General features: G+C 45.1%; 1 protein-coding gene across 2 annotated transcripts; it reads right to left on the bottom strand.

The window, feature by feature from the left end:
* Nucleotides 1–1,704: 1,704 nt before the first annotated feature.
* On the bottom strand, nt 1,705–19,921 carry sec11a (SEC11 homolog A, signal peptidase complex subunit). 2 transcript variants are annotated; one of them, XM_070865109.1, is made up of 6 exons: nt 19,729–19,921; nt 15,709–15,818; nt 13,930–14,079; nt 12,079–12,198; nt 2,119–2,176; nt 1,705–2,040 (listed from the first exon to the last, which is right to left on the bottom strand). In XM_070865109.1, the coding sequence occupies exons 1-6, from the start codon at nt 19,777–19,779 to the stop codon at nt 1,990–1,992; spliced, it is 540 nt and encodes a 179-aa protein (XP_070721210.1). In that variant the 5' UTR covers nt 19,780–19,921; the 3' UTR covers nt 1,705–1,989. The 2 variants fall into 2 exon arrangements, with proteins under 2 accessions (XP_070721210.1, XP_070721211.1); XM_070865110.1 differs by lacking the exon at nt 13,930–14,079.
* Nucleotides 19,922–21,416: the final 1,495 nt, after the last annotated feature.

The following is a 21,416-nucleotide window of genomic DNA, read 5'->3' as shown; positions in this document are numbered from 1 at the left end:
GATAGGCTGCAAATTATAGAAATGGATTTATTGATGTTCCCCCATCGAGATGAAGGGGAAGGGGTTTCTTGTGGGGTACAGGGCCAGAGTACTCCACGCTATAACCACATACAAGGCAGATTGGACCCATCCCTTCATGAAAACAAGGGGCTCTGCTCCCTGAACAGTGTGCTGGACACACCGGATGCACCAAAGACAGAGATCCAGTGTTCTGGTGATTTCAATTGTGAAAGAAGAAAAATAGTGAAAGTTTCTAATTCCCAGGAATGGGGTAAATCTATTAAAAAAAATAAAGCCTTAGGAATTATCAATTTAAAATTCCAATCATTTAAAAGTATTGCAGGCCACTTAGAGGTAAAGATGGGCAACTGCACATTAAATCTTGCTTTAAAACTACAACAAAACGGCGAGGGAGTACTGTCCCAAATGAAGAAAGGACGAGCAAGCACTTCACACAGTGCCAATCGTATTTTTTAAAAACTGAACAAAATATCTAGAACAGAACAGGCCCAAGTGAGTTTAGAATGTTTAACCAGAGAAAGTACTGAGGGATTGCTCATTACTGGTCACTAAGACAGAATTAGGATTTTCAAATTAGGGGGTCCCTATTAACTACTTGGTTACTACCTACCAACCTCAACTTCAACTTCGACCTATAAAGGCTCATCAGGTCCAGCTGCCAGCATTTCAGTACAAATAAATGCATTATGTACATAGTCCTTCCTCAAAATATATTATGAAAGTTGTGGATAGAGGTAGACCACTGTAGTAAGGTTTTTGCCAACTTCTAAGTACAGTACATTGTACTGATGTCCTGTACGTCTCAGGGTTTGGAAATGGTTTACAGTATGACACACTGTCAAAGATTGGTTACTACATACAAAGGATCACTCATGCATTCTCCCTCCACCCCATTTAGTAAGGCGAATGAAATGATTGGGACAGCACAGGTGAACTGGAGAGAGAGGATTCCTAACTGTCCAATATGTCTGTGTAATACAGTCCCTACTGTCTACACAACTGCTCAAAATTTTGAGTTTCAAATACTTCTCAATTGCACGGCGGTCTGCACCAAAGACTGAGAATCTGGACTAGCATCGCATCTCCCCCAAAGCTGCTCCATTTAGGATTCCTTGTTCTGCTCTATGTTTGGCTTTGGCACACAATTCACTGGACTGGCCCCTCGCCCATCCACCGTCTTTACTTTGTCTTTGGGTTTCATCGCTGGCCAGCCATTTATTGAACTTTAAATGCTTTGATTAGAATTTGAGGTTTCCAAATAGTTTGAGCGTGGTGTGGGGGCCATGGTGGTACTGGGGTTTACTGGTAAAGCGTATGAGGGAGCTCAATATTGTACCAGCAAACCCACCAAGCACAGACAAGACCTGCCCTCTGGTCAGCACCCAAGTCATAGTCTCCAAATCATAAATTTGGTATGTTGTTGAGGGGCAGGGGAATGGAAGAGGACAAAAAGAAATTAAAAAAAAAAATCACAAGACGTGAATCCAAATCGTACTGTTCCACTTCTGCAAGTGGAAAGCTGCCACACCGCTGGGCAGGAAGAAACATTTTCATTTGTACTGAAACAGCAGCAAGCCAAACAAGTGCTGAGCTAAGAGTTGCAACATGCAAACTGGCGTTGTGCCACCTGGTTTAAACCCCCCCCCCCACACCTTCACCTTTCTCTCTCCCCCCCCCCCCCCAACCCATGACCAACTCCAGATTGCACTAAAAGTTTAAATTCAGAAACCAAAAAAGGCAGTGGGAAAAGCTTTTGTTTGCAAGATGGTGTCTTTCTCGTCTGTCACTTAAGAACATTCCTACAGTACTGTCCTCCGTTTAAAAACACTGAATCACCACCTGGCAGGAAGTAGAAATCCATGGGAATAGCTGCAGAATCGCAAGACTGCTGGTCATGTTCTTCAGTGAAAAGATCTGGCCTGGGGTGAGAAACTCCGTTACTATCCTCGGGCAAAGTCCATCCATTCTTCACTCTCGATGGACCAGCACAAACAGTCCCAGCAGGACGAGCACTGCGTACTGTGGAACAGATGAATGCATTAGTGAAAGCAAAACACTTGGAGATCAGCACTGGGAACAGGATTCAATTAAAGTTACCTTAAATTTTGGGTAGTCGTTCATGAGGATGGTCACGATGCCAATATAGGGAACGAACCTGGAGAAACAAGACGTTTGAAATCGGTTAGGCTAAAAACAAGTTGCAAGATCAAATAACATTGTCAGCTTACCCAATTATAACAGTTTTAACTATTAACGGTCGATAAATGCAGCCCTGCCAGCATCACCCCCATCCCAACAACAAATGTCCAACCTTGACGATATGATCCGGACCACAAGATCCCACCATGCACCCTTAGTTTCCACTCAGTTGGCTGAAGGAGGTGACAGGCGGTGGGTGGAGGGAAGAGAAGGGGAAATGATTTATAGGTTCCTCGTTCGGGGAAGGGAGAGCAAAGTGTACATACATAGGACCGGGCTTGACTGCAATGAACAGCCAGGCGACATGGTCTAGACCCTCACATGAAGGCTGGCCAACTTGGGGAAGTTAAGCTCTGCTCATGCCACGGAAGTGCACCCGGGCAACATTCACCATCTTCCCAGAAAGAGTATAGTGGTGTCAGTTCACAATATTCTCCCCTCCACTCCTACATCGACTCTGTGCCCCAAAATGTTCCCCCTGGTTCCAAGGATGCTGGTAACTTATTCGAGCGCCCATTCATTATGCACAAGGTAAGCTGGTGATGGTCAGCATGCTGTTGGATTCTGCTCTACAGTGGTATCGGAGCAGATTCCAATACTGCCCTCACCTTTGCCCAGCAGAAACCACTGGACAGCAATCAGGAACAGAAACTGCGGCCAGCTCCCCTGGGCGGAGATCGGCTAACTCTGCGAAGAGTGGGATCAATGTGAGAGAATAGTGGACAATGCAGTAACAGTCCTTGAAGTGGGATTTGGAGTATTTAGTAATTTAGGTCTCAATCTAGTTGGGATCAGTAATCACCTCTAGTCAGATCACAGTACCCAACAACCTGCATTTATATAGTGCCTTTGATGTAATAAAATATCCCAAGATGCTTCACTCCATTTTTCAAAAAATACAATTCCTTTAAATACAATTAAAAAATATCCAAATGGCTTTTGGATTGAATGTAGTGTGCCTGAACAAGACTCATTGATTAAAACAACCTTGATTTATATAGCGCCTTTACTGTAGTAAAACGTCCCAAGGCACTTCACAGCAGTGTTATAAGACAAAACAAATACATTTGACACCGAGCCACGTAAGCAGAAACTACAGATGACCAAAAGCTCAGTCAAAGAGGTAGGTTTTAAGGAGCGTCTTAAGGAGGAAAGAGAGGTCAAGAGGCGGAGAGGTTTAGGGAGGGAGTTCCAGAGCTTGGGGCCCAGGCAACAGAAGGCATGGCCACCGATGGTTGAGTGATTATAATCAGAGATGCTCAAGAGGGCAGAATTTGAGTAGCGCAGACATCGCGGGGGTTATGGAGCTGGAGGAGATTAGAGATAGGGAGGGGCGAGGCCATGGAAGGATTTGTAAACAAGGATGAGAATTTTGAAATCGAGGCATTGCTTAACCGGGAGCCAATATAGGTCAGCGAGCACAGGGGTGATGGGTGAGTGGGACTTGGAGCGAGTTAGGACAATAATAATACGAAAACTCCAAAACACACAACTTCAAGCAACAAAGCAATGATCCAGGTGTATAAATGGTACAAGGTTCATTTTAATGAGACTGTTACTCATCACCACACTGCAATTACACGTGGCATAAGAGACGTACAAAAATGGGTTGGAAAATTGAATTTAGGACCAAACACATTTAGTTGCACAGGATCCCAAGGATTAAAACATGCAGCAAAACTACGTATCCTCTATAACCTTGCCTGCCTTGGGGACCTTCACGAGAAGTACTCTAAACTGTAGGCGCAAACTGTGAGGTGATCACCTCAGTAGCGAGACACTTGGCTAAATTTTAACTCCCACGAATCTGCAAACTGCTGGTTTCGAAAATGATAATGATTGAAGGGGATTTCTCAACATGTTTCATAGTTATTCTGCAAGCCTCTTTCATATTGTTAGTAATGGATAGTTGGCAGGCTTAAAATGTTATTTTATGATAATTTTCTGCATTCTCTGGAGTCCAATGAGCATCCGGTATTAACATACACATCAAAGGCAATTTGAAAATCTCAAATGGCCATCATCTTTTATTTGCATTAAGCTTTCCTACTTCAGTTTAATGAAACAGCACATTGCAATTCATACTGAACAGGATGATCGCTACATTCATTTAGATACAATATGAAATACTTTATCACTCATTAAATAAAGCTATAACAGCCCCCACATTTTTTTTTAAAGTATTAAACTAGGACTTTTGAGCAACAGGTGTGCACTACTATTGTAGATGATCTCGATTAGGATATACAGCCTGTTAAACCAACCTTGAGGTTTTTCCAAAACGGAAGTCGCTTGCTGCTACAGATATAATCAGATCATAGAATCAGAAAAATTACAACACTGGAGGCCATTTGGCTCATCGTGCCCATGCCGGTCGAAAGAGCTACCCGGCCTAATCCCACCTTCCAGCACTAGGTCCGTAGCCCTGTAGGTCACGGCACTTCAAGTGCACATCCAAGTACTTTTTAAAATGTGATGAGGGTTTCTGCCTCTACCACCCTTTCAGGCCGTGAGTTCCAGACCCCCACCGCCCTCTGGGTGAAGAAACGTTTCCTCATCTCCCCTCTAATCCTTCCACCAACTACTTTAAATCTATCAGATCAGAATGGTTTCTAAAATGGGGCTCGACACACCAGGCAGCTCTTCTTCTCGGGTACAGAATCCAACATGGATTATGCAACATTGACATTATTGGAGGAATTCGGTAAGCATGCTGCCATCCAGCGCTCTGGGATCAATAGTGCGCGCAGAGTTTCACTCTCTGGCCGCAGATCTTTGCCAATGGCCGGCGAGGGTTGGCACATGCCAGCAGTGCAAAAACTACACCATCGGTCCGTATGGGCAGCAGCCACTCAGCCAAGGCCAGAAATAAAGTGAGTCAGCAGCACCCGCCGCATTTCCCTTGTTGGTGGGTAACACTCCATTCAACTGGTGGTTATAAACCACCTCATTTACACAGGATATACGGCACAGAAACAGAGCATTCCGCCAAACCTTGCCCGTGCCGGTGTTTATGCTCCATTCGAGCCTCCTCCCCTCTTTCCTCATCTAACTCTATCAGCATATAAAATTCTGACGGGATTGGTTTGATGCAGGAAGAATGTTCCTGATGTTGGGGAAGTCCAGAACCAGGGGTCACAGTCCAAGGATAAGGGGAAAGCCATTTAGGACTGAGATGAGGAGAAACTTCTTCACTTAAGAGTTGTGAAACTGTGGAATTCTCTACCACAGAAAGTTGTTGAGGACAGTTCGTTAGATATATTCAAAAGGGAGTTAGATGTGGCCCTTACAGCTAAAGGGATCAAGAGGTCTGGAGAGAAAGCAGGAATGGGGTACTGAAGTTGCATGAACAGCCATGATCATATTGAATGGTGATGCAGGCTCAAAGGGCCGAATGGCCTACCCTGTACCTACTTTCTAGGTATGTTTCATAACCCTCTATTCCCTTCTCCCTCATGTTTGTCCAGCCTCCACTTAAATGCATCTATATTATTTGCTTCAACCACACCCTGTATTAGCGAGTTCCACATTGTCACCACTCTCTGGCTAAAGAATTCTGTTCTGAATTCCTTATTGGATTTCTTGGTGACTATCTTACATAAGAACATAAGAATTAGGAACAGGAGTAGGCCATCTAGCCCCTCGAGCCTGCTCCGCCATTCAACAAGATCATGGCTGATCTGGCCGTGGACTCAGCTCCACTTACCCGCCCGCTCCCCATAACCCTTAATTCCCTTATTGGTTAAAAATCTATCTATCTATGATTTGAATACATTCAATGAGCTAGCCTCAACTGCTTCCTTGGACAGAGAATTCCACAGATTCACAACCCTCTGGGAGAAGAAATTCCTTCTCAACCCGGTTTTAAATTGGCTCCCCGGTATTTTGAGGCTGTGCCCCCTAGTTCTAGTCTCCCCGACCAGTGGAAACAACCTCTCTGCCTCTATCTTGTCTATCCCTTTCATTATTTTAAATGTTTCTATAAGATCATCCCTCATCCTTCTGAACTCCAACGAGTAAAGACCCAGTCTACTCAATCTATCATCATAAGGTAACCCCCTCATCTCCAGAATCAGTCTAGTGAATCGTCTCTGTACCCCCTCCAAAGCTAGTATATCTTATATTGATGGCCTCTAGTTATGCTCTTCCCCACAAGTGGAAACATTCTTCCTGTAACCACTCTATCAAAACCATTCATAATTGTAAAGACTTCGATTAGGTCACTCCCTCAGCCTTCTTTTTTCAAGTGCAAAGGGACCCAGCCTGTTCATCCTTTCCTGATTTGTGTATCCTCGCATTTCTGGTATCAACATTGTAATTCTTCTCTGCACCCTCTCCAGTGCCTCTATATCCTTTTCCTAATACGGTGACCAGAACTGTATGCAGTACTCCAAGTGTGGTCTAATCAAGGTTCAATACAGGTACATACAATGAAGCCAGGGCTGCTGTCAGTAACGGTGTCAAGATAAACATGGCATTAAACCAGGTTTCAGGATCATGTTATGCAAGTTACACAACAGTTAATAGAAACAGACATTTACAGCGCAGAAGGAGGCCATTCCGGCCCATCGTGTCCATGCCAGCCGACAAAGAGCCACACGGCCCCCGGTCAGCAGCCCCAAAGGTCACACATAAACCCATGAACGACGACAGAAAGGCAAAGAGCACCCAGTCCAACCAATCCGCCTCACCACAACTGTGACACCCCTTATACTAAAACATTCTACACTCCACCCTAATCAGAGCCATGTGATCTCCTGGGAGAGGCAAAAAAGATAAAAACCCAGGCCAATTTAAGGAGAAAAAATATGGGAAAATTCCTCTCCGACCCATTCAGGCGATCGAAACTAGTCCAGGAGATCACCTTGGCTGTATTCTATTCCCTGCAGTACTTACCATTATAACTGCTCTGTACAACAAACGGTCATCCAGTCTAATCCCAATTACCAGCTCTAGGTCCGTAACCCTGCAGGTTACTACACTTAAGTGCCCGTCCAACCATCTCTTTAAAGTGGTGAGGGTTTCTGCATCCACCACTCTTCCAGGCAGCAAGATCCCCACAACCCTCTATGTAAAGAAGCCCCCTCTCAAATCCCCTCTAAACCTTCCACCAACCACCTTAAAACTATGCCCCCTCATTAAAGACCCCTCCACCAATGGAAATAGACCCTTACTATCCACTATGACCAGACCCCTCAATATTTTCTTCTTAGTTCCCCACCCAATTTTAAAAAGAGACTGCTGGAGACAAATCAGACGACATGAGATATCTTATCCAGCAAGTTCATCTGCAGCCAGCTGGCATTAAGCAGCATGGTAACAGGCACCCAGCCTAGTTCTGGATGCCAATCACAGGGCTCCAATTCAATTAAAAGCCCAGGATTTGAGTCACACTGATCTGGCTGGGTACCAACAAGCGCCGTGTCAACCAAAGATGCACATCTTTTTCTTGGAGAAAATCAGAACAGTTACCCTACACTTTGATAGAGGTGTTCAAAATCATGAGGGGCCTGGACAGAGTAGACAAACTCTTTCCATTGGCGGCAGGGTCAAGAACCAGAGGACACAGATTTAAGGTGATTGTCAGAAGAACCAAAGGCAACAACATGAGGAGAAACTCTTTTTATGCAGAGAGTGGTTAGGATTTGGAATGCACTGCCTGAAAGGGTGGTGGAAGCAGATTAAATCATAGCTTTCAAAAGGGAATTGATTAATAAGTACCTGAAGGAGGGTTACAGGTAAAGGGCGGGGAAGTGGGACTAGCTGAAGTGCTCTAGCAGAGAGCCGGCACGGGCTTGATGGGCCGAATGGCCTCCTTCGGTGCTGTGACCATTCTATGATTCTCATCATCATCATCATAGGCAGTTCCTCGGAATCGAGGAAGACTTGCTTCCACTCTTAGCATGAGTTCTTAGGTGGCTGTACAGTCCAATACGAGAACCACAGTTTCTATCACAGGTGGGACAGACAGTGGTTGAGGGAAAGGGTGGGCAGGGAGCCTGGTTTGCCGCATGCTCCTTCCACTGCCTGCGCTTGATTTCTGCATGCTCTTGGCGATGATACACGTGTATGGATCCATCACACTTTCAAAATTGAAAATGACTGGCTGTGTTTAAAACCACCACACTACAGAATATCGAATTGACTGGTGCCAGAAACAAATTAGTCTAAACTCTAATTGATCAAGGAAACGTCGAACACTTAGCCTCCAACTAACCCAGGAAGATGCTGCAATTCCTAGTCTACTGATAATTCAAAGCCAAATTGCACCAATAAATTCAAATTATCCAAGAATTCAAATTAAGCGGTGTAAATAACAGCCAAGTAAAATTTAGAGAAAAAATTTGAATTCAATAATCTGAATTAAGCAACTTTGAATCATAAGTGAACAAGTATACTTGTGGCCTTATTGACACCAAGTTATACAGCTGTGCATTACACATTATAATGTTCCCATCTTAATAAAAGCTTTGTGTTCTTCAAACTACCGTACAGACCACAACATCTTTTCTATTCAACACAGTGTGACAATGAAACCAGTTCTGATTAAAGTCGTAGGAACATATTAAAATGTAAGAATTCAGCTTTAAATTGATTACTGCAGACTTAGCTTTTCTTTTGGAAGAGAAGTCAGTGTCACATTTCCGGATTTTGACCATGTAAGGATCTTGGTAAGCCTTCCATTAAAAACAATTACCGTCAAATTAAATCCAATAGCCAGAGGATTGGGAGAATGGGGAGGCAAGGAGGGGAATTACAGCTAGACTGACGAGTGTGAGGAATGTCGCTCCTCACATCACTTCCTCGATTTCAAAATTCTCATCCTTGTTTACAAATCCCTCCATGGCCTCGCCCCGCCCTATCTCTAATCTCCTCCAGCCTCACAACAACCGCTGCCCCCCTCACCCCCCCACTCCTCTCCTTGAGATGTCTGTTCTCCTCTAATTCTGCCCTCGAGCATCTCTGATTATAATCGCTCAACCATTGGTGGCCGTGCCTTCAGCTGCCTGGGCCCCAAGCTCTGGAACTCCCTCCCTAAACCTCCCCGTCTCTTTTCTCCTTTAAGACGCTCCTTAAAACCTACCTCTTTGACCAAGCTTTTGGTCATCTTCCATAATTTCTTATGTGGCTCGGTGTCAAATTTATTGTTTTGTGTTATAAAACTCCTGTGAAGCACCTTGGGATGTTTTACGTTAAAGGTGCTATAAAAATACAAGTTGTTGTTGTTGTATAAGTCAATTGGCTCAAATCGAACTTTGTCAAGATGGCTGTCTTCGTCTTGAGAATAGCAGGAAATGGTTTCTAGTGACCCATATCCAATAAAGGGCAGTAGCTGCAACAAATGACAACCCTACTAGCCAACCTCTGCAGAGTCAGAGGTCAGCTGACTTCCTGTCCCAAGAGGAAGGGACGGCATGAGTGTGTGACCAGTGCCACTGCCCCAGAGAGAATATCCAATACAGATCTAAAATTTGTAACAATACAAGGACAGTTTGAGGTGCCTTAGTTACCTGCTATGAAAGCTCGCTGGTCCTACCTATAGACATGATCAGAATGTGCAGGTATTATTATTGGTTTTTGACACTCACTCAAACTAGTCATTGTTTGGGAACCTGTTTACAGAAACAAAGCTAACTGTGCACCCACCAGTGGAGAGGGTCATGTGAACAGGTGAAGGTGTATCTTTTGATTGCTGATCGACAGTTTCACATGCAGATAAAGATATTCTTCAGCCACCAGTTCTTTTTAATCATGTGTAATGGTACACGTGAAGCCTCTGTAAGGGGAGCTCAACCTCGCTTAGAATTTGAATGACAAATAACGCCCAGAGTTATTGCAGTTAGTGAAGCATCACATCTTTAACTGTTTTGCATGAGGGATTCGGGTTTTAGATTGCAATGAGGGTTGTTCCAACTCGTTAATGTTTCACTTCTTTGATAAACCAGAATCGTAGCTTACAGTCTAAGTAATAGACTGACGGTGATTATTCTCCTGCTATTTGAAGACTGGGACACAAAGGGGTTGGCATCATGTAGTCAGCAAGGATGTTCTGTTCAGCCGCAGACAACATTACTTTATTCATTTAAAAAAAATTGTTCCTGGGATGTGGGCGTCACTGGCAAGGCCAGCATTTATTGCCCATCCCTAATTGCCCTTGAGAAGATGGTGGTGAGCCGTCTTCTTAAACCGCTGCAGCCTGAGTGGTGAAGGTGCTCCCACAGTGCTGTTAGGGAGGGAGTTGCAGGATTTTGACCCAGCGACGATGAAGGAACGGCCGATATATTTCCAAGTCAGGATGGTGTGGGACTTGGAGGGGAACTTGAAGGTGATGGTGTTTCAGGCGTCTGCTGCCCTTGTCCTTCTACGCGATAGGGGTTGCGGATTTGGAGTTCTGACCAAGTGTCATTGAGCTGGAACATTAACTCAGTTTCTCTCTCCACAGATGCTGCCCAACCTGCTGAGTGTTTCCAGCATTTGCTGTTTCTACTTCACTAGCTATTGGCCATACTTTGGTTTGTAGGGAGTGATTGCTTGCTTATGAGAATAGTCTTTGATATGGACAAGAACTACCTGGCAGAGCCTGTAAATCATCCATGTTTCTAAGGACATTAGTTTCTGATTATCTTTTCTCCTACTTGCCAAAATTATTTCCTATCAAATGGGTGTGACAAATAGGGAGATTTCTGTACTTCATACAACTTAAAATAACGAGAGATTACACGGAAACTGTTCTCCCTCACTAAGATTCAAGAAGGGCAGGCAAAGCTGACGGATCTGGGGGATTATTTCAAGACAATTTGTTTCGGTGCAAAATTGGATTGTACACCATCAGACGATTAGCACAGTTATAATTGCTCATTAGTATTCTGTACATTAGCCCTTACGCACTGCAACTTTTATCATGAGTGCTTGAATTCAGAGGTCATGGGATGGAACTGTGCTGCATTCTGGGATTCTCAAAAGTCTCCACCTCTGACTGAAGTATTTGAATTTTGAGCGTGAATCAGAATTTGAACCGGTCAATTGCTACATCTTGTCTTCAAGATCTATAAAAAGTCAAGGCTGATGGCTCTCACCAGGAGATCTGTTGTTCGTTAGACTGCAAAAAACACCATTCTGAAATGGAATATAGTGGAATGATGATTTTTTTAAACAAATTACCATGTGCCATTTCAATACCTTGCTGTGTTTTCAGATATGCTGCGGTGCTTCCTGAATGCAAGTCTTCACCTTCAGTTTTCTTATATTGATTTGTGATCTTAACCTTTTTTCCCCATCCTTGTCTTGCTTTGGTTGTGCTACCATCACAAAGTTGCTCTGCTTTGTCTTATAAAGGGGTTTGCCTGCCTGCCTTCCTACACAATTTCTTCATCTCAAAACTTTCGCCAGCCTTTTCTTCTACAGATTATACTTTGCTCATGCGTTACAGCTTCAACGTGAAATTAGCAATCTTTTCGTAAGAACTAGGAGCAGGAGTGGGCCATCTAGCCCCTCGAGCCTGCTCCACCATTCAATAAGATCATGGCTGATCTGATCTTGGCCTCAACTACACTTCCCTGCCCTCTCCCCATAACCCTTGACTCCCTTATCCTTCAAAAATCTATCTATCTCCACCTTAAAATGATTCAATGACCCAGCCTCCACAGTTCTCTGAGCTGAGAATTCCAAAGATAAATTTCTCACGTCCTCCCCATAGACAACATTATAAAAATTTCCAAGATAAGCATAAAGGGTAACTTCGTTAACCTCAGAATAAAAAGAAAACGTGGGATAGCCATTATTCCTTACATTGGGGAAAAGTCTCCCTGCTGGAGCAGAGCAATCAAGATACAGATCACGCACGAGTCTGTCACTCACCCACGTGCTCGTCCCACGACGTCCTTCTTCTCCAGCCAGTGCTGTCCCTGTCTGTACAGGCCTCTGTCATCAACCGCATTGTTGTCACCTTTCGTCAGGAACTTGATGTCTCCGTTTTCCCTGCAACGGGAGGAACACTGATTTTTGGCACGTGGCTTTCACAATTGGCAAAAACTCGGCAGCGTGATTGGTGAACCAGAAATGTGAAGTTGGCCAGCTAGTGTAAACAACTGGCATTTCTGTAACGCCTTTAACACAGTATAAATGTCCCTCGGCGCTTCAGGTTTCCGAGCCACACAAGCTATTACGACAGGTTCGGCTTTCAGGAGTGCCTTGAAAGGAGGGGAGATAAGTAGAGATGCGGAGAGGTTTAGGGAGGGAATTCCAGAGCTTAGGGCATAGACAGCTAAAGGCACAGCCGCCGATGGTGAGCCAAAGGAAATCGGTGACGCGCAAGAGACCAGAATTGGAGGAGTGCAGAGATCTCAGAGGGTTGTAGAGCTGGAAGAGGTTAGAGATAGGGAGGTTTTTTTCCCCTCCTACAAGACGCTCCTTAAAACCTACCTCTTTGACCAAGCTTTTGGTCACATGCGCGAATTTCTATTTATGCGGCTCGGTGTCAAATTTTTCATCACATAATACTCCTGTGAAGCGCCTTGGGACATTTCACTACGTTAAAGGCACTATATAAATACAAGTTGTTGGTATTGCTGTTGTTGATACAAATGAAGTTGGTCTGTTTCCAGCACAATGGCCATACCCACTACACGCATACACATTAACCCACCGTAGGTAGGCGAGACTCCTGTGCGCACCTCTAGCATTAAAAACCTTTATATGTACACACCCAACCACATTCCTACCTCTACCCCAAGGCAATGAAAAGCTCTTACATGTATAAATACACCTCTCTCCTCATTGGGCAGCCAGCACCAGCAAAAGCCCACTCCACTCTTCCCAACAGCCAAAGAACATAAGAATTAGGAGCAGGAGTGGCCCTTCGAACCTGCTTCCCCATTCAATGAGATCATGGCTGATCTTCTACCTCAACTCCCACTTTCCTGCACAATCCCCATAATCCCTGGATTCCCTTAATATCCAAAATCTTATCGATCTCTGTCTTGAATATTCTGAATGACGGAGCCTCCACAGCCCTCTGGGGTAGAGAATTCCCACCCTGAGTGAAGATGTTTCTCCTCATCTCAGTCCTAAATGGCCGACCCTTTATTCTGAGACTGTGACCCCTGGTTCTAGACTCCTCACAGCCAGAGGAAACATCCTCCCTGCATCTACCCTGTCAAGCCCTGTAAGAATTTTGTATGTTGCAAAGGCATCAAACAATACAATATACAAAACTCATTCTCCCAAAAACCTGTACACACAAGCCCCCAGCACAGAAATCCAAGGGTACATGAATTAGCTGCAGTAATATTGATTGTTCTTCAGTTTTAAGAATTGTTTCATTCCACTTTCATTCCCTCTGTGCCACAGTCCACTTCCTGAAAGCAAGCTCTTGATCAACTGCAAGGCATCGATCGGTAGTTCAGACTGGAGCAGCACAGGTCAGTACCTCCGACCTTATCCCGCTTAGGATGTGGTGGGAGGATAGGAAGAAAAGAGAAAAGAGGGTAAAGGATTTCTAGTTGGATATTGTGCCTATGAACCATCAACCTACAGGGAAATCCCACTGGTGGGGGGAGGGGCGGCGGGGGAGGAGGAGTGAAGTTACACCCACAATTCTACCACTCTGCTGTGCAGTGCAAGAAGCTCTCAAAAGGGGTTAACTCAAGCAGGTTAACACCTTAAATAATGACTATAAACGACCCAAATTCCTGGCTTAAGAGCACCTACTTCTCATGAATTTTCAGCACTCTGTGTACGATTGGAATTTCTCGTCCTTCAATTCTGAAGACCACAATTTCGCCAACTCGGATGGGATCTTCTACACGATTGGTCAAGAACAGAAGGTCCCCTCTATGGAATGCAGGCTCCATACTCCCACTGAAATAAAAAAAAAGGAAATCTATCAGAGCATTAGCTTTCTCTCTTTCCAACAGAGAAAGGAAAGGGACATTTCACAGACTATCGGGATTAAAAAAAAAACAATCGAGGTTTCACAGCTCGTTTTCACCACCGATTTCCCGTGACTCCTAAAACAGGGGCACGATTCCATCAGTGCTCGCAGCCTTCTGGTGCCTTGATCGAGTGGTGGGCTGTTCATTCATTGGTCCATCATCGCCAACTTTACAATGACAGCTGCTCTTGTCCAGTAGAGATCACTGGATTATGATGAGCAAAGACATTGGTTTACAATCAACGTCAGATTGTTTTAAACTGATGGTTTGGGTCAGCTGTAGCTCAGTGGGCAGCACACTCGCCTCAGAGTCAGAAGGTTGTGCATTCAAGTCCCACTCCAGGGACTTGAGCACACAAATCCAGGCTGACACTCCAGTGTAGTGCTGAGGGAGTGCTACACTGTGGTGCCGTCTTTTGGATGAGACATTAAACCGAGGCTCCCGTCCGCTCTCTCAATGGAGGTAAAAGATTCCATGGCACTATTTCGAAAAGGAGCAGGGGAGTTATCCCCGCTGCCCTGGCCAATATTTATCCCTCAATCAACTTAAAGAAAACAAATTATCTGGTCGTTATCACATTGATGTTTGTGGGAGCTTGCTGTGTGCAAATTGGCTGCCGTGTTTCCTACATTACAACAGTGACTACAATCCAAAAAGTACTTCATTGGCTGTAAAGCGCTTTGAGACGTCCGGTGGTTGTGAAAGGCGCTATATAAATAAAAGTCTTTCTTTCTTTTCACATTCCACAATTAGTTAATTCGGATCAGTGATTTAGTCCAATTGGACTGTTTGTTTGGGACAGGATATCACATTTCACAATGCTGTCCATTTACCGTAAAACCAGAAATGATACTTTATCCATTTAAACTGTTTATGCGCTGAGCCAAATATATTTAATAACCGAGGAAAAGTATAACATCCCTTTAACGGATCTGAAACTGGGTATTGGAAGAGTCAACAACAACAACTTGCATTTATAGCGCCTTTAACGTAGTGAAATGTCCCAAGGCACTTCGCAGGAGTATTACAAGATAAATAATGACATTGAGCCGCGCAAGTAGAAATTAGCGCTGGTGACCAAAAGCTTGGTCAAAGAGGTGTATTTTAAGGAGCGTCTTGGAGGAGGAAAGAGGTGTATTTTAAGGAGCGTCTTGGAGGAGGAAAGAGGTGTAGAGAGACAGAGGTTTAGGCAGGGTATTCCAGAGCTTGGGGCCTAGGCAACAGAAGACACGGCCTCCAATGGTTGAATGATTATAATCAGGGATGCTCAGGAGGGCAGAATTTGAGGAGCGCAGACATCTTGAGGGGTTGAGAGGATGGAAGAGATTACAGAAATAGAGAGGGGCGAGGCCATGGAGGGATTTGAAAATAAGGATGTGAATTTTGAAATCGGGGCATTGCTTAACAGGAAGCCAATGTAGGTCAGCGAGCACAGGGGTAATGGGTGAGCGGGACTCTGTGCGAGTTAGAGCATGGGCTGCCGAGTTTTGGATCACCTCTAGAATACAAGTCACAAAGTTAGTATCTGCATAAGAGAACAATCTATATCACTTACCTGAGTACAACTACAATTGGACTTTCGCTCCCTGTCAGCACCATTAATCCTTTCCAGATCATCAGTGCAGAAGACACGATCATACCAAAATTCAACACCTGATAGTACAGCTGGAACACAAATTATTTGACACATGCCACGATTTCTGTAAAAACTGTTTACAGCTCATCATAAACTAGAGCACAACAAATTTTAAAAAGGTGATATGCAAATTTGCAGAATCGGAAAAACTCAAATCGGGCAATTAGATTCAGATGACAACCTGAAATATAAACCAGAGATCTTCATTTCTAAAAATTAGACATCTAACTGGATGTTGAAATTTAAACAGCCTCCATAAGGCTTTACCAAACATACACTAACTGCAGCCACAACAACTTACAGTTATATAGCACCTTTAACGTAGTGAAATGTCTCACGTGGTTTCACAGGAGTATCATGAGAAATAAAATTTGACACCGAGCCACACAAGTAGAAATTAGCGCAGGTGACCAAAAGCTTGTTCAAATAGGTAGGTTTTAAGGAGCGTCTTGAAGGAGGAAAGAGGCGCAGAGAGGTTTAGGCAGGGAGTTCTAGAGCTTGGGGCCTAGGCAACAGAAGGCACGGCCACCAATGGTTGAGCGATTATAATCAGGGATGCTTAAGACGGCAGAATTAGAGGAGCGCAGACATCTCGGGGGGAGGGGCGTTGTGGGGCTGAAGGAGATTACAGAGATAGGGACGGGTGAGGCCATGGAGGGATTTGAAAACGAGGATGAGAATTTTGAAATCTAGGCGTTGGTTAACCGGGAGCCAATATAGGCCAGCGAGCACAGGGGTGATGGGTGAGGGGGCTTGGTGCGACATGGGCTGCCGAGTTTTGGATCACCTCTAGTTTACGTAGGTAGAATGTGGAAGGCCAGCCAGGAGTGTATCAAGTCTAGATCCCGATCTCCAACACCCGTCTCGAGCTTGCAACTAGCAGGTACAGGACAGCAGCTCAACAATGACTCATCCTTTAGATTCAAGCGGTTTGCCAGTTCTCCTCTTGAATTTTGCACCTTCTCAAATTAGCTATCGATAATTCGATGAAATGGTAACTCATGGTCATAAACCCACGTGGCACTGCCATGCTGGTGTCCAAATGTGCGACTACCTACTGCGGTAAGCAGCCTCCCAACTCGCCTGCAATTTCAAACGATCATCTTTACATTCTATCGCCCGCACAATTCTGAATCATGTGACTGATGTACTAGTGTTTCAAAAAGCACACGAGTTGTAAAGTGCTGGTTTCAGTTGCTATCAGCTGTCATGTTCAACAAGACATGCCCATCAAAATGACAATCTTACAATAGAGATGAACAGGTATCCAGGATTCCCTACATTAATTGGCCAGTTTCCGATCATGGGGAAACTGGAGCAGCTCTTTGTTAGGTTGCAAGCAAGACATAATTCCAGATCACAGGGAGACACTGGCTCCCAGGGCAAGGGATGTAGAGAAGATTAATATACAGAAGAAACTCCCACCAAGACAGCAAGCAGAGGGGAAGTTCGAAAAAACCCAGTCACAAAAGGAGTTTTGCTGTGAGCGGCAAACGGCTCCAGTTGTTCGTTAAACTGGCAGTTACTTGCCCATAGACTTTCTATGGGCCTTTGCATGGCAAGCTGCCAACAGCAGAATATCCAAACAGCATGGCACCCCCAACAGGGGTTCCGAGACCTGTGTGAACAGGGAAAGCAACCGTGTGCCTCCTTAACCAATCAAGCCGAAGAATCGCTAATGAGCAGCGCGGAGTCTGAACCAGGAAGTGCAAGTTAGAATCAGAATTCACTGTCAGATCAGGTGCAGTAGCAAAATAAAGAGAGGCAAAGATTGCATTGAGAGAGATAGAGAGGGGGAAAAAAGTACATAAAAAGAAAATCTCCAATAATTAAAAGCTGAAGGAATTAGACACCACACCTGTAAAAGCTCAGTTTCTATGCCAGAGAGGTTGTTTGGCAGTAATTAAGTTGTAAAAACCAAAATGGTTCACGAATGACCTTCGGGAAAGGCAACCTGCCTTCCCTACCCTACCTGGCCAAGTGCGACTCAAGTTGGGATGGGCAGGAAGTGTGGCTTCATCAGCTTCAGTCACACCAAAGATCAAATTAATAAAAAGCGACCGTCACTTCAGTGTTAAAAGGCATACATCAAATACTGTCTACATATTTTGGTTAAAAAGTCAGCCATTTCCTGCTATGTTTGTCCTGACCTTGCCTCTCTCCAAGGACAACAGCTGCTAACCTACAGAAACTTCCCTCAATAATCAGCCAGGCTCTCAAGGTGTGCTTACTTGGTCCAATTTGGAATACTCACTGACTACACTCCAAAAACACTTAATTGGCTGTAAAGCACTTGGAGATGTCCGGTGGACGTGAAAGGCGCTATATAAATGCATGTCTTTCTTTTAGTGACCTTTAAAGGGACATGCTAAAACACAATTCCACATTTTCAGCAAATCATCATTCTCCAGACTACCAATAAGTAGCACCAGAGATCAGCTCGTGCTGGAACAAAGTTTTACATGTCCAGTAGCCAATAAACTAGGGGTGGGGGCAGAAATTTAAAAAACAGCTTGCTTTATTTCTGATCAGATTTGTACACGGGCAGGGTACCACAATCAGCGATGCTGCACATCAAACTCCATCCGGCCCTTTTTGAGTTTAAACACACCAAAATACTATTGGAGATCCATAGGTATATTATGGTGGGTAAAGAGCATTGTGACAGCAACAAACCAGGAGACAACATCAGCAAAAAAAGTTCATTCAGATGTAATATACGCTGCATTGGACACCTGGCCAAAAGAAAGTTTGGAATTGATGACAATGGGAGGGAAATACCTACAGTTGCTACACTGAACTATAAATTTCACCTCTGGGGCAAGAATTTCCAACTGAACTTTCGTAATATTTTACAACAAAGGCAATTCGCATCTTGAGAAACCGGATCCTATTTTAGTCTAGCAGAGTAATGATTGGGGGAAAGAGTGTTCTCAAATGCAATAATCAAACACCCACCCATCTATTTGTACAGCCATTAAGTGTCATTTTGTGAGCACCAGCCCCTGCTAAATGGCTTCCAGCAATCCATATGGGATCCTTTTAAAAGCTTCACTGCTGTGTCATGCAATCCCTCAGGCTCTCATTTATAGTTCCAAATGGAGCACTTTCAGACCAGTTTTTTGTACAAACAATTACACCTCAGAGAAGAGAGCATGTTGTGCAGGGGAGGGGGCAGTGAATCACTAAAAGCTTCTGGTCAATCAGGAGGCACAGGGCTGAGGCTGGGTACCAGCTGCACCACATTGGGGGAGGGGACGCACCATGTGTGATGGGGAGGGAGAGAACATAAGAAACAAGAGGAGTAGACCATTTGGTCCCTCGAGCCTGCTCCGCCATTCAATATCATGGCTGGTCTGATCTTGCCCTCAGTTCCACTTCCCTGCCCGCTCCCCATAACCCTTGACTCCCTTATCGTTCACAAATCTATCTCCGCCTTATCATACTGAATGGGGGTGCAGACTCGAAGGGCTGAATGGCCTACCACTGCTCCTATTTTCTATGTTTCTATAAATATATGCAAAGACCCAGCCTTCACAGCTCTCTGGGGTAGAGAATTCCAAAGATTCACAACCCTCAGAAGAAATTCCTCTTCATCTCCGTCTTAAGGTGATCCCCTATCCTAGTTCTAGATTGCCCCACGAGGGGCAACATCCTCTCTGTATCTACCCTGTCTAGGCCTCTTAGAATCTTCAATGTTTCAATAAGATCACCTCTCATTCTTCTAAACTCCAGAGTACAGGCCCAACTAGCTCAACCTTTCCTCACAGGTTGACAAGAAGAGTGGGGGAAGAGAAAGGGAGGCGAGGGAGAGGGGGGGGGGGGCGCGAAAGGGAGAGAGGGAGGGAAAGGGAGAGGGTCAGGAGGAGGGAGAGGCCATGTGTGAGTGTGTGAGTGGGGCCTGTTTCGGGCGATGCCCGCGCCCATCCCCGGGCCTACCTGTCGCTTATTCATGCGCCGCACGTCGTTTAAAAAATCGAGCGACATCATCTTTGGTCGCGCCTCAGCCTGCGGGCCGGGGCAGCGGAGCGACAGACAGACAGTAAGTGAGTGAGGCGATGGAACCGCGCGGACATCCGCCTCCCGCCGCTCGAGCCACCGGAAGCCCCGCGCGCCGCCGCCAGGGAGGGGGGCGGGGCCAGCCGCGCAGCGCTCTGCGGCTCTTAAAGGGACACTCCACCCCCTCGCTCGCTCCCGACCAATGAGGCTCTGACAGGTCTCCCAGCCCAGCCGCTGGCCAAGTGTCCCTCAGGCACTCGTTTTGCTTTGCAAAATTTAACTGGTGTTTCCCCCCCACCACCACCTTCAACGAAATGCACAATTGCAACAGGCACCTTTATCAGGAAATATAAAAAGCTCATTTAAAAATAAAGGCAAGTTTACATAGGATATACAGCACAGAAAGAAAAGGAAGACTTGCATTTATCATCATCATAGGCGGTCCCTCCTATTGAGGATACTTGCTTCCACGCCAAAAAGGGATGAGTTCACAGGTGTTTCAATGAAGGACCCAATATTCCAGGTCCCGAATTACATGCTGAAGGGCGGAAGATGCCTGTGCGTGGAATCTGTGCCGGACTGAAGGAGACGATGGCTGATGAAAAGAAAACAGTTAGCACCAAAAAGGGCGCCAAATAAGTAATCAAGAAAGCGCTACCGAAGGGCGGCAAGCAGCGCAGAAAGTCGAGGAAGGAGAGTTACTCCATCTTACAAAGTGATGAAGCAGGTTCACCCCAACACCGGCATCTCCTCAAGGCCATGGGCATCATGAACTCGTTTGTGAACAACATTTTCGAGCGCAGCATGGATGAGGCTTCCCATCTGGCCCATTACAACAAACGCCGCACCATCAGCTCCCGGGAGGTCCAGACCGCCGTGCGCCTGCTGCTGGCATTTATATAGCGCCTTTCACGGCTGCCGGATGTCTCAAAGCGCTTTACAGCCAATGAAGGTGTGCAGTCACTGTCGTAATGTGGGGAACATGGGAAACACAGCACAGAAACAGGCCATTCGACCCAACCAGTCCATGCCAGCATTTATGCTCCACTCGAGCCTCTTCCCGTCTTTCCTCATTTAATCTATTTGCATAACACTCTATTCCCTTCTCCCCGCTATGCTTGTCTAGCCTCCCCTTAAATGCATCGATACTATTCGCTTCAGCCACTCCCTGCGGCAGCGTGTTCCACATTCTCACCACTCTCCGGGCAAATAACTTTCCTCTGAATTCCCTATTTGATTTTTTTGGTGGCTATCTTATATTGGTGGCCTAGAAATAGAAACAGAAAATGCTGGAAATACTCAGCAGGTCAGGCAGCATCTGTGGAGAGAGAAACAGAGTTATCAGAGACTCATCATCATAGGCAGTCCCTCGGAATCGAGGAAGACTTGCATCCCCTCCAAAAGTGAGTTCTTAGGTGGCTGAACAGTCCAATACAAGAACCACAGTCCCTGTCTGTAATGACTCAAGATCTGGTTACTGTAAACTCACTCAGGTGCAACCTGATCCATCTTTATTCCAGCCCAAGAGTGCCAGCGTGACAAAGACCCCCCAGCTTATATACATAACAACATCCCCCTTTTAAAATGTTAACAACAGTCTTTTTACAAATTAAGACGGTCTGAGGATT

This window comes from Pristiophorus japonicus, chromosome 21 (assembly GCF_044704955.1).
Source record: "Pristiophorus japonicus isolate sPriJap1 chromosome 21, sPriJap1.hap1, whole genome shotgun sequence".
NCBI lineage: Eukaryota > Metazoa > Chordata > Chondrichthyes > Pristiophoridae > Pristiophorus > Pristiophorus japonicus.
The sequence above is the reverse complement of the archived record's forward strand: the minus strand, read 5'-3'. Positions and strand labels throughout refer to the sequence as shown.

Excerpts from the sequence above, each read along its gene's own strand:
- sec11a (XM_070865109.1), bottom strand. The coding sequence starts at position 19,779 with ATGATGTCGCTCGATTTTTTAAACGACGTGCGGCGCATGAATAAGCGA. Across the intron at positions 12,199-13,929 it reads GTGCTGAAAATTCATGAGAA|GGAAAACGGAGACATCAAGT; the intron begins GTAGGTGCTCTT and ends CTCCCGTTGCAG. Across the intron at positions 2,041-2,118 it reads ACGACTACCCAAAATTTAAG|TACGCAGTGCTCGTCCTGCT; the intron begins GTAACTTTAATT and ends TCTGTTCCACAG.